Source organism: Mandrillus leucophaeus, unplaced genomic scaffold (assembly GCF_000951045.1).
Source record: "Mandrillus leucophaeus isolate KB7577 unplaced genomic scaffold, Mleu.le_1.0 Scaffold7, whole genome shotgun sequence".
Lineage (NCBI taxonomy): Eukaryota > Metazoa > Chordata > Mammalia > Primates > Cercopithecidae > Mandrillus > Mandrillus leucophaeus.
In genome coordinates, this window is record NW_012107585.1 from 2,156,992 (window position 1) to 2,172,699 (window position 15,708).

The window sequence follows — 15,708 nt, forward strand, 5'->3', positions numbered from 1 at the left end:
AAAAAAAAAAGAGTAGCCAGGTGTGGTGGCACATGCCTGTAGTCCCAGCTACTTGGGAGGCTGAGGTGGGAGGATCACTTGAGCCAAGGAGGTTAAGGCTGCAGTGACTCAGGTTTGCACCACTGCACTGGATTCTTCAAAAAGTCAAAGTCATATGAAGAAGGGGAAAAAAGACGAAGAATGAGGAACTGTCTTTAGTAAGAGAGACCAAAGAGAAAAAAACAACCAAATGCAGCGAATGAAATCTGGTTGGATCCTGATTTTAAAAAAACCAGCAAAAAATAGGCATAAGGTTATTTTGTGACAATTGAGAAATTTGAAAACTATTAGATATTATAAAATAATTATTTGTTAGGTATGATAATGTAATTGCAGTTATGTAGAGGAATCTCCTTATACTTAGACATAATTCAGTATTTAGGTCATGTCTGCAATATTCTTTCAAATGATGCAGGAAAAAAGTCAAGTCTCTATAGATAAAGCAAATATGGGAATCATTCACTGTTGAATCGACTGGAGGGTAAACGGGGGTATTTGGTGTATTATTTTAACTGTTCCATGTGTTTGAAAATGCTCTTCATCCAAACTTCCTATATATATAAAAAAAAAGCCTCTCATTCATGACACACTTTCCCCTCATCTCACAGCTGTGTGTCTGTTTACTGCTGTCTCTCTCCGGGATGGATTCCCTCCCCCAGCTGAATGCGAGCCTCTCCCAGGGGTGTGGCATGGGAGCTGGGATGCATCGTGGGCGAGCAGGAACTTCACATTCACCGAGCTCCCCAAGCTCACACTGGGCGAGGGGGGCAGAGCATTCAATAGGAAACAGCGGATGTGAAAGACAGGGAAGGACAGGGTGTCACGAAGTGCAGAGTGGGAACAAATGACCTGACCTCAAGGGGCAGGGAAGGGGCAGGGGTGAGAAGAGCTTCTGGGAGGAAGTGACAGGAAACCAGCAGGTGAGGCAGGGAAACCTATCAGTCAGGGGCAGCCAACTGTGTGAAGACGTGCGAGCAAGAATGACGACTTCAAGGAAGATGAGCGGAAGTGGGTGGGAGTATGCCAGGGGCGGGGACCGTGCTGGGGCTGTAAGGGGAAGGCCAGATCCCTAGGGCCTGGTAAAGCATTCCGGACTGCCTGCCGATGAGAAACTCCTAACGGTCAGTCAATTCAAGCAGCAAGTGGCCAGGGACACGCTAGGAAGATCCTCTTGCTGCTGCTAAGGAAAATGCTTGGTTGGGGACAGGCCTGGAGGCAGGTGCCAGTTAGGAAGTAGGCAAGCAGAGACCACCAGAATGGAAATGTGAGACACATGAGGAGACAGCCGTGTGTGTGTAGACAGATGTGTGGCGAGGGCAAAGAGAGAAGAGCGAGACCCGGCCCCCATGTGGTGTCACTCAGTGAGATGGGCAGGCACAGTGAGATGGGCAGGCAGGAGCAGCGGGGATACGGGGGCAGCACAAAGCGTTCATGCTTTTTCTTTCTTTGCAGAGATAATCAAGTTACAACAATGGGTTCAGTGAGTCGGGGGTAAGAACAGTGGAGAGAAGACCCCCGAGAGACCTCCAAGCGCACACACCTGGGGGCTGTTAGAGGTGGGCACAGAGCCCAGAGAAGAGCTTGGGATGGAAACATGGCTTTGGAAGTCACCAGCATATCCAGACACCCCAAGGGGGAAAGAGATGAGGGCCTAGAGGAGAGTCCCCTGGAGAGGGAGGACCCTGCAGACAGCCACACATCAGACATGTTGGGGGGCACCTGCCCCTCAGCCTAGGACTCAAGAGTCCCTCAGGAAACGCTTGCTGATGTAGTGCTGATGAAACTGCCAGCAGAAGACAGGAACTAGCATAGTGTAGAAACAGCTTTGAAGTTCTAAGAATTTTCTAAGTCTCTACATTTTAAATTCCAGAAGGCAATTTGCTAACGTCACCCATAACCATTTAGTTCTATCTCGATTTAAGAGATGATAAAACGGACAACCAGATGTTTTTTCAGTAATGACAATTTTATGACTAAACCTTACATTGCATGTTCACCTAGATATGATAAGAGATCAACTTCTGAAGTGAACAAATCACAACCCCTAAAACCAAATACTTAAGATCAACCCTAAACAATAGATAATGATGCCATGTGGTAAAGCCACAGACACTGGCCCACAGTGTTGTTGAAAAGAAAATGCTTCTTTATTCTTGTGAACGCCTATGTTGTAGGGTATCAAGCACTTACCAGGTGACTTGTGCTGGTACCAATGGCCCAGGGATCAGTCAATAATTTCCAAATCATGTGTTGATTTTTAGAGATTGTTTATATTCGACACAGCTTCAAAAGTTTAATAATATCCCCGTTGGTGCCTCCATCTGCCACAGGGAGCATATAAACCCCTTACACCGTCCCCATCACACTGAGGCAGGGCAAGCAACCTGCAGTCTCAACAAACATTTCTCTTGATGCTGCCGTTCCAGGGGATCCTTTCAGTTTCTGATGAATTGACAATAATCATTATTTTCCAGTCTTTTGAGATGAGATCTCACTCTGTCACCCAGACTGGAGTGCAGCAACACAATGATTATAGCACACTGCGGCCTTCACTTCCCAGGCCTGAGTGATCCTCCTAACCCAACCTCCTGAATAGCTGGGACCACAGGTGTACACTATTCTGCCTAATTTTTAATTTTTGTGTAGAGATGGGGTCTTGTTGTGTTGTAGCTGGGAACACAGGTGCACATGACTCTGCCTGGCTAATTTTTAAATTTTTTGCAGATATGGGGTCTTGCTGTGTTGCCCAATCTGGTCTCAAACTCCTGAGCTCAAGCAATAATCCTGCCTCACCCTCCCAAAGTGCTGGAATTACAGGTGTGAGCCAGGTGTGAGCCACCTCACCTGGCAATTTTCAGCCTTTTAGAAACTTCTGAGATTTTTATACATCCCATATTTTGATTATTGGATTTATCAGAACATAATATTGAGTTAGGTCAAACCTCATGTTTTAGGCCAGACACCAGCAGGTACAGCATGATGGATAAGGAGGAGGCTCTCTGTCAAGCTGCCTGGCTTCAAACTGTGTTCTGTAAGTTAAAATTTCAATGGCTTTCCTGTGCCTCAGTTTCCTCATCTAGAAAATGATGTTTCTCAAATGGAGTTAATATACATTAGAATGATGCCTGTCACAGAATGGCACTACATTAGCATTCACGTTCATTTTTATTAATAAATGTGAACTATTAATTAATCAATGTGAATGCTCTGACAGACACTACAATCAATTCATCCTATTAAGTGGAGGTGAAATTCAACAGGAACAAAGAGAAGGGAGACGCATACTGAAGGCATTCTTGTTTCTCACCGGCTTCCACAGGCTCTGTCAGTCTCCACCTCAGTCTTGCCCTGGGCTGGCACCTGCCGGGGCGGCAGTGGCCCAGACGCCTACCCAAACTTACCGCACACTTGCGGGCGCTCAGGTGTTCCCAGGGCCGGCGCTGTGGGCTGCAGTCCCCACAGGTGGCCACACGAGGGCGTCTCCGGCATCAACCGGCAGCCAAAGCCTGGGGAGGCCAGGGGGCACTAGGGGGCCCCCCAAGTGTTCACCAGGTTCCCTCCTTGTCTGGGAGGAGCCGAGAGCAGGGTCCAGGAGGCAGGACTTACAGGAATTTGATTGGCATCGACAATGGCCAATCAGATGAGAGCTGGCAACAGCTGGCATAGGGTTCGGGCTGTGGGAGCGGAGGCCCTGGGGGAGGGCGGGTGTGACTACTGACCCCTCGCCAGGGCTGCACCTGTGCAGACCCAGCCACGTTTAGCTGACTGTGGGCCCGAAGGAGGCTGGCCATGGGGCGTCAGCCGCCCAGGCACCGATGGCCGACGCCCACAGTACCTACCCGAGGGCTCGGACGTGTGCCGAAAACACGCCCAGGGGGCCACTGGAGCAAGCGGAACCGCCTCTTACCTTGGGCTGCGTATCGACAGGAGCCGTCCTCCACCAGCACGTTATAGAAAGGCTGGTGGTGGCCGTGCGGTAGGCTGTGGACGTTCATGTTCCGGATCCACTCGTGTCCCATCATGCAGGTGGGGTCCCAGCCGTAGATCACACAGTTATAGCCATACCTAGTTAACACAGGAGGCACAGTCAGTCCCTGTGGACCGGGCGCAACAACCTACAGACAACCACGTGGCTTCTCTCAGCTCACATCCTCAGTTACCTGCTTTACTCCACATGAATCTTTTCTCAGGACAGCCCTGACCCCTTTTATAAACACTTCTTATTATCAACATAGCACTTTATCTGGAAAAGAATAAACTTTTCAACAAAAAGTGAATAGACGACAACTGGTCACCCAAAAGAAAAAGGTATGGGGACCTGGCCTAACAACAGCACACCAAATTCGATTCTCAGTACAATGAAGACTCAGGTGTTAAATGCAGAACTTCTAAAATAGAAAGTATCTTCGTGCTCAGGATAGGGAAGGTTTGTTAAAATAAGGCACTAAAAATACAGCCCGGAAAGGAAACGACTAACCAATCTGACATCACTAAAACCAACAGACTAACAAATCCTGATCCAAACATTTAAAAATATGAGACAACTGGGGATATAGGAACTCTCACTAGATACTGCATGAAGTTAAGGAACTGGGGTTTTTTAGATGTGATAACAAGATGTTAAATATTAAAAGACCGAGAGAGAAGGAGAGCGCCCCTGCCTTTTAGAGGCACATACTGAAATCCCTATAGGTGAAATGGCATCTGGCACTTACGTCAATTAACCCAGAAAGGTAGGTCTGGAGGGTGCAGGGGAGAGGAAGATCCACCCCGTATGGAAGCTGTGGAGGCCGGATGACAGGAACACCACCTGGTTCCTTACAGTCCTTTCTCTCTTATAAATCTTTGCAAATTTCCATTTAAAAGTCAAAAAAAAAATGCAATAAAGAATGAAAACCACCTGCCAAAAACTGGGAAAAGACATTTGCAACTTATCCTCATGTAGAGACTGATATACAGAACAACAACTATGTATCAATAGGGAGGACTAATAACTCAATTGAAAAAAATACACGAAATGGGCCGGGTGCAATGGCTCATGCCTGTAATCCTAGCACTTTGGGAGGCCAAGACAGCAGATCACTTTAGTCAGGAGTTAGTGATGAGCCTGGTCAACATGGTGAAACCCTGTCTTTACTAAAACACAAAAAATTAGCCAGGTGTGGTGGTGCGTGCCTGTAGTCCCAGCTACTTGGGAGGCTGAGGCAGGAGAATCGCTTGAACCCAGGAGGCAGAGGCTGCAGGTGAGGTGAGATCGCACCACTGCACTCCAGCCTGGGCAACAGACCCAGACTCCGCCTCCAAAGGAGAAAAAAAAAACCAAAAAAAAAAACACCACGAAATGTTTGAAGAGGTGCTTAATATAAGGAAACTTGGAACTTGGGTAGCCAGTAAATATATGAAAAGAACCTCAACGTGCTTAGTAACCCAGGAAACAGAAATTAAAACCACAGTGAAACACTATTTGCCATTTCTCACGTGAGTACACTTTTAAAGGTCTGGCAATAGCACCAGGCGAGAATAAGAACTCTAGGCTCCTAGCCTGCTGGTGGGATGTAAACTGCTCCAATCATTTTGGATACAGTTTAATTTTGCCTGGTAAATAGACCACGTGCCTATCAGATTTGAAGAGCCTGAGATTAAGTGACAAGCCATAAGAACAATGAGGAAATGAGAGAAAAAACTTGTGGCTTACAAAGTTACTTCCATGTTCCCAAACAGAGAAGGGTCAAACATCTAAAGGCCGCTAAAAACACTAGAGGCTCTCTCAGGAAAGTAAGTTGCTGCTTAAAAAAACACAAAGATCAAAGACATGGTTCAAAAAGAAAAAAAAGAGGTTCAGCGTTCTGTCTTCCCCAAGGTGCACACTTGGGGGATAAGTGATCCAGTCAGCTCCTCCTCCACTGAGCCCTGGGGGCTCAACAGGTGCGTGTGTGTCTCCACAGCCCCTGTGGAAGGGACACCACAGGACAGACAATCGCGGGCACTCACCTCTTATGCTTCATAATGAGCCCGATGGAGTAGCAGACATCCCTGTGCTTCTCATCAGAGCGCAGCTTCACCTCCACGCCCACCTCCTCCTTTTTGCGCTCAATGTGCTCTAGAGTGTGCTGCACCAGGTAGCCCACCGCCCCGTGCTGCCCCGGGTCTAGGGTTTGGATGTGCTGGAGGATGTCAAGCACCTTCAAGACAAGACAGAAAGACTAAAAGATAATATTTTCAGCTAGGCCTTTTCTCTTTTGCGGCGAGGGATTTAGACCTACCTACATAACCTAACAAAGGACCACAAGGGGTGGCTGTGCCCTGATGGCCCCAGTCCAGGTCTCTGGGCCATTCTCTGATGGACCGCCACCAAATTGGCACTGCACATGCCCAGGGTTGGGCTCGACTGTAACACTGGCAGCTGGCCCAGGACACCCCAATTCAACCCATGTGCACCTGAGGAGTTCTTTGGAAACCAGTGTGCTGGGGTAAGCACTGGGGACGCAGGCGAGGGCCCACCACCTAGGGCACTCTGGATGAGGCGGGCACCTAGCATGCTTGGTTGGCATGGGAAATGGGAGAATCCATGTTTTTCCAATACACAGGAACAATTTTCACTTGCCACTCATGAATTCAGAGGGAAAAAAATGCCAAATTGCTTTAATCGAGACCAAGAGAATGTTTGACACAACTGCCTCAGTGCTGGAAAAGATGGAAAAGTCACGAAGCGGGCGCCAAAGGGATGCATTCGTTGAGTTTATGAAGCTATACTAGAAGGAGGGAGCCACGTATATCAATAGAGTTCTAAAATCCTGCTGGTCACTTCAGTGGTCTTAACTCATATGGTATTTAGTATTCAGCAGGCAGCAGGAGAAACTACATCTATGCAGAGAGGTTAAACTAGCAGCAAAGAGTAGCAGGCCTGTCTGACTCCACTATTACCGCCTGTACTGCACACAGTACCTCTGTGGAAAAAACTCCACGCTTAAAAAGACACAGCCACACAATTATTTCATACCCATTATGTTTACAGCCCTTAGCATAGTGTTTCTGACAAGGTTCTCCTTCCAATTTACTGAGTCCTGGATTACAGCCTACTTAGTGCATAAAGCAACCTGAACTCTAGGCCCAGACCTGTCAGACTAGCTGGTGTTTTTACCTCTGAATTCCTTTCTCAGCTTCTCAAATCATGAATAATCACTGTCCTATTTGCTGATGCACTGTGAGCCTGTCAACGTATTGTGAAAACTCCAGTTTTATTCACCATGTTATCTTGCCTTTCAGACTGAGACGTGCTGGACCTCAACATTTACTGAACACTATTCTCTGCTGGTCACTGTGCTAAGGCCATCACGTTTTTTGCTTCACTTAATCCTTCCCATTTGATGGTCAGTAATTTCTTGACCTTAAATTGGCAGGATTAGGTGGAAAAAAAAAAAAAAAGCTTTTAATCACTGCCACTTCCAGAAGAGGACTCAGACTTAGTGAAGTGACTGGCCCGGGGTCACAGGGTGGTAGAGAGGTGGAGTGAAGCTGTGGCCCTGGGTGTGAAGATCAACTCTTGGTCTCAACCAGTGTCATACCCTAGCAAGAGTAGGAGCATTTTTAATTAACTACTACAAAAAGTTCCAAACACATAAAAATGGACAGAACAATATAATCCCAAGTACCCCAAACCCAGTTTTGACAAGAATCAACAGCCAGCCAATCCCCCTGTGCCTCCACTTCCAGCCGGGCACTTTTAATTCTGGGACACTCGCAGCATTTACCCTCTACTTCAACAGGAAGCGCCTACTGACAGTGCCTGCATAACGGCTGTCCTTGTGGCCTGCCAGAGTTCCAGTAAGCCGCTTTCTCTGCCCCTCCGCTGTGTTCCACACACACAGCTCCCCTTCTCTCCTAGCAGCCACCTCCCCACCAGATAAGTAAAATGGTCAGAACTTGGTATCATCAGAGAACAGAGGAAGTCTAGATAAGGTCAAGGATAATTACCCCCCCTTTCACTGGGTGTGTGGCTGAGGGCAAAGGGAGAGGGCAGAAACGAAGAACTGCACCTCGGGGCCTGGTGTATTTGCAGACAGTGTTGACCCAGGCACCATGCCGTCCCCACCAAATACTCTAGGCCTAGAATGCCACAAGATCACCACTTCTGGGGCGGAGATCCTGGATTGGGGTCTATTACCCATGATGCATTTCCCTATATTGCTCTTCTCCCTCTAGCCTAGGGGTTGGCAAACTTTTTCTGTAAAGGGCTGGAGAAGCGACAGTAGGCTTTGGGGACCACACAATCCCTGATTTAACTACTCAACTCTGCCACTGTAGCTTGAAAAAAGCTACAGATAATAAGTAAACAAACACAACTTATTCACAAAAACAGTTTTGTTAATCTGGCCCACAAGCCATAGTTTGCTGGCCCCTGCTCTGTCCCTGAATTCCAGGTTCCCTCTAAGGTTCTCTCTGAAGTTCTTGGCTCTGCTTTCTTGATATCCATTGTCTGTGGGATCCGCTACTTCTGGGGCTTCAGTTACCAGATGCTAATGCTGGGAGCTCCTGCTAAAGGCTACTGGGCATCTGCACTTGATGGCTTCAGGTCAGGACGAATGCAACATACCCCACAGAAAATACTCTCCTACTACCAAAACAGGCCTGTTCTCCAAATACCTACTTTCAGAGTGGCATAAATTGCCCCCATGTTGAAAAATCTGGACATCCCCTTTGAATCTTCTTTATTCATATCTAATGAAGTTCTGCCACTTTTTTTTTTTTTGAGACAGGGTCTCACTCTGTCACCCAGGCTGGAGTACAGCCTTGGCCTTGACCTCCCAGGCTCAGGCGATCCTCCCACCTCAGCCTCCCGAGTAGCTGGGACTACAGGCATGTGCCACCACACACAGCTACTTTTTATATTTTATTTTGGTAGAGACTGGGTTTTGTCATGTTGCTCAGGTTGGTCTCAAACTCTTGGCCTCAAGTGATCCACCTGCCTCTGCCACCCCAAGTGCTGGGATGACAGGCATGAGCCACCACACCTGGCAGTCATTTCTTAATTATTCATTTAAAAAAATTTTTGAGTTCCCATCATGGGCCATGAATTGTGTTGAGACCATGGGGAAGGCGACAGTTAGGAAGGAGACCTGGTCCTTGTCCTTAAAGAACATGCTCTAATGGAGACGGATGACGGAGCAGCAGTTACCAGAGACTGGATGAAGCTCTAGGAAGGGCAAGGACAGGAATGACGGGAAAACGTGACCTGGCCACGCACAGGAACCAAGGAAGGGGTTTTGGAGGAGGCAGAAGTCTAAACTGACAGCTGGGCAGAAGTGAGCCAGCCAATGGAGTTGAGGATGAGCAGAGGCCCTGGGCAGAGACGCAGCACATGCAAAAGACTGAAGCAAGACAGCGCAGGAACACAAAGTGGGTGCTGCAGAGGACCAAGGAGCTCCACAGGAGGCAGGGAGCATCAGGTAAGCAGGGCCAGACCGCCGAGAACCGAAAAGCCACACGGAGGAGAGCGAGTCTGGTCTTCAAGGCAATGGGGAAGCCACCCTGAGGGGTTTAAGCAGTGAAGGGACCTAACTGATATTTTGTTTTTTTGGGTTTTTTTGGTTTTTTTTTTTTTTTTTTTTTGAGACGGAGTATCGCTCTGTCGCCCAGGCTGGAGTGCAGTGGCACGATCTCTGCTCACTGCAAGCTCCGCCTCCTGGGTTCACGCCATTCTCCTGCCTCAGCCTCCAGAGTAGCTGGGACTACAGGTGCCCGGCACTGCACCAGGCTAATTTTTTGTATTTTTAGTAGAGACGGGGTTTCACCATGTTAGCCAGGATGATCTCAATCTCCTGACCTTGTGATCCGCCTGCCTCAGCCTCCCGAAGTGCTGGGATTACAGGCATGAGCCACCGCGCCCAGCCCTAACTGATATTTTGTTAAGATTCCTCGGGCCTGTACACAGAGTGGGTTCACAGGGGCTCAGAGTGGAGAGAGGGAGGACAAGCAGGAGGCCAGGGCACTGCTTTAAGCTGCAGAAGTACTGGCCTCAGCGGACCGACTTTCACCCGTCTGGGAGACAGAGTCACGTGCAGGGGTGGAGCAGGCCTGTGGATATGCTGGTCTGGAGCCCAGGGTCCAGTGCTCCAGCAGCCTCAGGAGACAGGCAGAAACTGACACAAGAAGAGGGGAACTGTCCTAGGGCACAGGTGCAGGGTAGAAGACGTCTGGAAACCATCCTTTAGCTTTGAAGGGAGGAACTGGCAAGAGCCTGAGAACCAGAGACCACAGAGCGAAAGGAACCGAGTGTTCCCAGCAGGGAGTAGCCCGCAGTGACAGGGCAAGACACAGAAAGAAAAAGTATCTACTGCATTTATCAATGAGGAGAATGGTTTCAGCCAAAGAGGGTCACTGGCTTCCTGGGCAAGAACAGTGCCTGTGGAGGAGGCATGGGAACGGGTCCTGATGTTCTGGGGAGTGAGTGGGAGGCAGACTAGGAGCTTCAGCTGTGGGGGAGGAGGAAAGGTGGCGACCCACGGAAATGCCTGCAAGGCGGAAAGGGAGTACTTTTTGTTTTTCTTCTAATAGAAGAGACAGGTGTTTGCCTTGGAAAATTGGAAGGATACCTTTTCCACTGAAAGGCAGAGAAGGAGGGAAAGGAGAACTATGGATCATGATGAGGACGCAGGTCTGGCAGCAGGAAGGAGAAGGTGCCTGTGTGCTGGCTTCTTCAGAAGTGCTCTGGCCTCGGTCCACTGTACCACGGGATGCCGCGCGCGGTGGGCTCGGGCATCACCTTGCCCGCACTGAACTCCTGGTGCTGTCATGGCATGTGCAGAAGACCTGGCTAAGTTATTTAACTTCTCACTGCCTCTGTTTCATTACTTGCAACATGGCAAAAATAAAAATAATATCTACCCTATAGGGCTGCTAAGAAGATGGAAGGAGGCATTCAGTCAGTCCTCCTGACTTAAAATCTCACCATCCTGCCCCTCTCTATGTCCATCACAGCCATCATCACCTTGGATTACTGCGACAGTGACCAAGAGGGCTTGTGTTTCTTAGCTCTTCCTGATTTAATTCAATTAACAACAAGGCAATCTTCAGGCCTTCCCAGCTCAGGAATGTCTCCCTTTCACCTGATAAAGTCAAAGCCTTTCACAAACTGGTCTCACACGCCATAACAATTATACACACACACGTAAAAATACACCTCAAACTGCACACTCATCAGCATATAAATCCGTGCTAGGCTGACATGTGCAGGCGCCCCACCCTCCCACCCCTGGCCACGTGCAGGTTGTTCCCACTGACTGCAGTCACCTACTTTTCTACCCTATGAAGTTGTTTTTCATTTTTCAAGGTCACACCTCAAACCCCTCCTCTGAAGAGGAACCTTGTCTGATTTCTTCAGCACCCCCTGGATTTTTCTGCACTGCGAGTCCCACAGTTTTCCTTGGCTGTCTCAGGGGCTCTAGCTGGATTATGCATTTATTAAGGGTAGGCAGTCACGAGTGCACTGGGAATGAATCACTTTTCTCCCCTAATCTCTGACTGAGGGGTCACCCAGGAGATGCACCCCAGCAGCAAATGTCATGAGGGAAAATGCTCTGCGTGTGGCAATTTTGGAACTAGGGAGGACACCAAGGTTAGTCCCCAATAACTCTGTAAAGCCCAAGTACTGAAATGAGTCCAGTCTGGAAGGTGAGGACAACTCAGCTTCTGCAGATTTCCCCCTAAAACGGGATGTTAATAGCATCACTTCTCCAATGACTCAAAATTTAACTACAAAATTTACATTTAAAGAAACTTGCAGGCTGGGCACGGTGGCTCACGCAGGTAATCCCACCACTTTGGGAGGCCGAGGCAGGCGGATCACTTGAGGTCAGGAGTTCAAGACCAGACTGGCCAACAGGGTGAAACCCCGTTTCTACTAAAAATACAAAAATTAGCCAGGTGTGGTGGCACGTGCCAGTAATCCCAGCCACTTGGGAGGCTGAGGCAGGAAGATCACTTGAACTCGGGACGCAGAGGTTGCAGTGAGCCAAGATTGCGCCACTGCATTCCAGCCTGGGCAAGAGAGTGAGACTCTGTCTAAAAAAAAAAAAAAAGAAAAAAGTAAAAGAAAAAAAGAAACTTGCTTTGCTTGGCGTCTCGTAAAAACTCCTTAACAAGTCTAAAGCAAAAAGTATACATATATCCTGGTATCAAAAATAAATAGGCAGGGGCTGGGTGTGGTATCTCACGCCTGCAATCCCAATACTTTGGGAGGCCGAGGAACACAGATCGCTTGAGGTCAGGAGTTCGAGAACAGCCTGGACAACATGGTGAAACCCTGTCTCTACTAAGAAAAAAAATACAAAAATTAGTCAGGCGTGGTGGTGTACCTATAGTCCCAGCTACTTGGTAGGCTGAAGCAGGGAAATTGCTTGAACCTGGAAGGGAGAGGCTGCAGTGAGCTGAGATCATGCCACTCCACTCCAGCCTGGGCGACAGAGCAAGACTCCATCTCAAACAAACAAACAAAAAAACCCCAAATAAATAAATAAATAGGCAGGGTGTGGTGGCACACACCTGTAATCTCAGCACTTTGGGAGGCCAAGATGGGCTTAAGCCCAGCGTGGGCAACACGGTGAAACTCAGTCTCCATTTAAAAAAAAAAAAAATTAAAACATAAATAAAATGGACAAGTAGTTGGTAACTTTGGTGGAGAGTTTTCTTTTCCAATAATTCCTCTACCACATTACACAGATATTCTGGGAGGACATTTGCCATGTGGGCTACAGATGACATCTTTTCTTCTTTTTTTTTTTTTTGAGACAGAGTCTTGCTCTGTTGCCCTGGCTGGAGTGCAGTGGCATGGTATCGGATCACTGCAACCTCCACCTCCTGGGTTCAAGCAATTCTCTTGCCTCCTGAGTAGCTGGAACTACAGGTGCCCACCACCACACCCAGCTAATTTTTGTACTTTTAGTAGAGATGGGATTTCACTACGTTGGCCAGGCTGGTCTCTTAACTCCTGACCTCAAGTGATCCACCTGCTTCAACCTCCCAAAGTGCTGGGACTACAGGCATGAGCCACCATGCCCGGCTGACATCTTTTCTTAAAACAGGAGCCTTGGGGTTTTCCTACTGAAGCATCGTTTCTTAGAACTATTTTAGATCTTCGAAGTTGTGAATCAGTGAGACTTTAAATTTAAGCAATGTAGAGTCACTTAGAATATTCACTTTTTCAAGAAAGAATTTATCCCTCTCTAATGACACAAGGAGATGAGTTTATGCTAATGGCCTGTGAGACCTCAGAATTAAATTCTGCTCTAAACAAACAAAAAGGACTGTTCACATATTTCTAGAGAAGAGTCAGGGCACGGTGGGAATGTGCGGCTGGCTCCTGCACCGTTATACACAGTGGGCCTCTCTACGTGCTGCATCCACACAGCTTGCAAGGTCAACACCACAGCCTTCTGAAAGCGCATGCTGCTGCCCAAAGGGGGCCAGTAAAAAACGGAGAAAATTCAAGTGAAACAGTGTCAAAATTCAATGGTTTCCAAATAGTCCTTCTCTACTCTAGTGGCTCAAGTTGAACATATCTAAGATCCAATTTTCCTGTGTCAAACAGGAGTACTTATTCATGGCCAATGTAGTTGTTAACAGTACAGCTGGAGGTTGACCATTTACAGCTTTGCTTTCCGTTGCTGAGTGACGGTGACTCGGGGAAAACGATCTTAGGGCCCCCATGGGTGAGTAGTGGGGACAGAGGCTTTGTGGTTCTAGGGTTTAAGGAGCTGACCACAAAGAGAACAGGCAATTCCTGGCAATAGAACCAATTTTCCTTAGAATAAGAGAGGTAAAAAAAAAAATCTACTGATGGGTTATGATTGGGAGACTGAATAAATGTGTGTTTATTCCCCATGTTAACACAAAGAGAAGCTTGTCACGGGCACCCTTCAATCTAGGACTTCCCTTTCTAAGGCAAGTGCAAAGCATCAAGGTAAAATAATTACCTTCTCTGGCCAGATGCCCAGGTGGAAGTAAAGCCTGGCTTGGAGGAGGAGAAGCTGCACCTGGTCCGGGTACATTGCCAGATAGAGATCCAGCGAGTCTCTCAGGAGCTGGTACGACTGGTCGATGCCTTCCCTAGCAGAGGAAAAACAATCTTTGTCTTATCCTGCTTGTTTTTTCAGCAAAGACTCTCTTTCTCCAGGCCCAGGTTTTAAATAGAATTGACACAAATCCCAAACGTTTTCTGATTCTGCTATTTCTCCTCTGTTCGACAGAGATACAATACTCTTAAGAAAAAAAAAATACAATAAATATAAATCTTGTACCCTACTTTGGTGATGGGTACTAAATGAAAATCAGAAGCATTTTTACTAAGCAATCACAGCAATAACACTGTACCTAATTAAAAATGAATTCTGAAGGCCAGGCACAGTGGCTCACACCTGTAATCCCAGCACTTTGGGAGGCCAAGGCAGGCGGATCACCTGAGGTTGCAAGTTCGAGACCAGCCTGACCAAAATGGAGAAACTCTGTCTCCACTAAAAATACAAAAATTAGCCGAGCATGGTAGCACATGCCTGTAATCCCAGCTACTCAGGAAGCTGAGGCAGGAGAATCGCTTGAACCCAGGAGGCAGAGGTTGCGGTGAGCTGAGATCACACCATTGCACTCCAGCCTAGGTAACAAGAGCGAAACTCTGTCTCAAAAAAAAAAAAAAAGAATGATGAGTAGGCAGAGCACAGAGGATATTTTTGGCCAGTGAAACTACTCTGTGTGATACTATAAAGGGGGACACATGTCACTATGTGTTTGTGCAAACACACAGAATATATGACACCAAGAGTGAACCCTCATGGAAACTGGACTCTTGGTGATAATGATGTGTCAGTGCAGGTTCACTGGCTGCAACAAATGCACCGCTCTGGTGTGGATGCTGACGGTGACGGAGGCTGTGCATGTGTAGGGCAGGGAGGATATAGGAACTCTCTGTACTTTCTGCTCAATTTTGCAGTTGGCCTAAAACTGCTCTAAAAAATAGTCTATTAAAAAAAGAATTATGTCATTAGACAGAAAACTATTACTATAATATACAGCCTACAACTTTCTACTTTCCCTATAGGACAAATTTCCTTGGACTTAGAAACAAGACAGTTTCATATTTTTGTTTTTTTATCTAATGATAGGAAGGTATAAATTAAAAGATGGCAAAGCATTTGGATACGAGAAGATCTTGCCCTTGAAAAATAATATTTCCCAGTCTAAGATATTCTTGTTACTGAAGAATGCTTTCAGTACTCGCAAAGAGAACTTGTCAGTGCCTACTGCAAAGATCTCAAAGAAAAGTCACTTGGCACATCTCAAACACAATTCAAGCTTCTAAAGACATGTGCTCTGCAGAAATACTAGAAAACCAAGAAAACCTTACCGCTTCCCCAGGCTTAACAGGTTTCCCACCATTCTCTGTAACACCTTCTTGACATTGACCACACCATACAGTGCCGCAGTCACGTGCTGGCCGATCAAGTACTCGCATTCTTTCACTGTCAGCTGCTTGCCTTTCCCAAAAGCATCTATGTAGATGTAGTCAAAGATGTCCAGGGTCGCCCTATCCAAAGAGCCAAATATCAGATGAGAGATGAACAACTCATTATTTTAAGTCTCCACAATAAGTAGCTCAAATCATGGGCTGAAGGTTGAGAC

The 15,708-nt window shown here is 47.3% G+C and overlaps 1 protein-coding gene across 2 annotated transcripts in view; it reads right to left on the bottom strand.

Annotated features, from left to right (window-relative positions):
• Positions 1-15,708, bottom strand: part of FBXO21 (F-box protein 21) — a 55,504-nt gene that overhangs the window by 9,100 nt on the left and 30,696 nt on the right. The window contains exons 8-11 of one of the 2 annotated variants that reach the window (XM_011964397.1): positions 15,434-15,613; positions 14,010-14,142; positions 6,031-6,221; positions 3,947-4,104 (exon numbers count right to left, since the gene is read on the bottom strand). In XM_011964397.1, the coding sequence (XP_011819787.1) occupies positions 3,947-4,104; positions 6,031-6,221; positions 14,010-14,142; positions 15,434-15,613 (662 nt within the window). Of the gene's footprint in view, positions 1-3,946; positions 4,105-6,030; positions 6,243-14,009; positions 14,143-15,433; positions 15,614-15,708 lie in introns of both variants that reach the window. The other variant, XM_011964396.1, reaches the window with a different exon arrangement.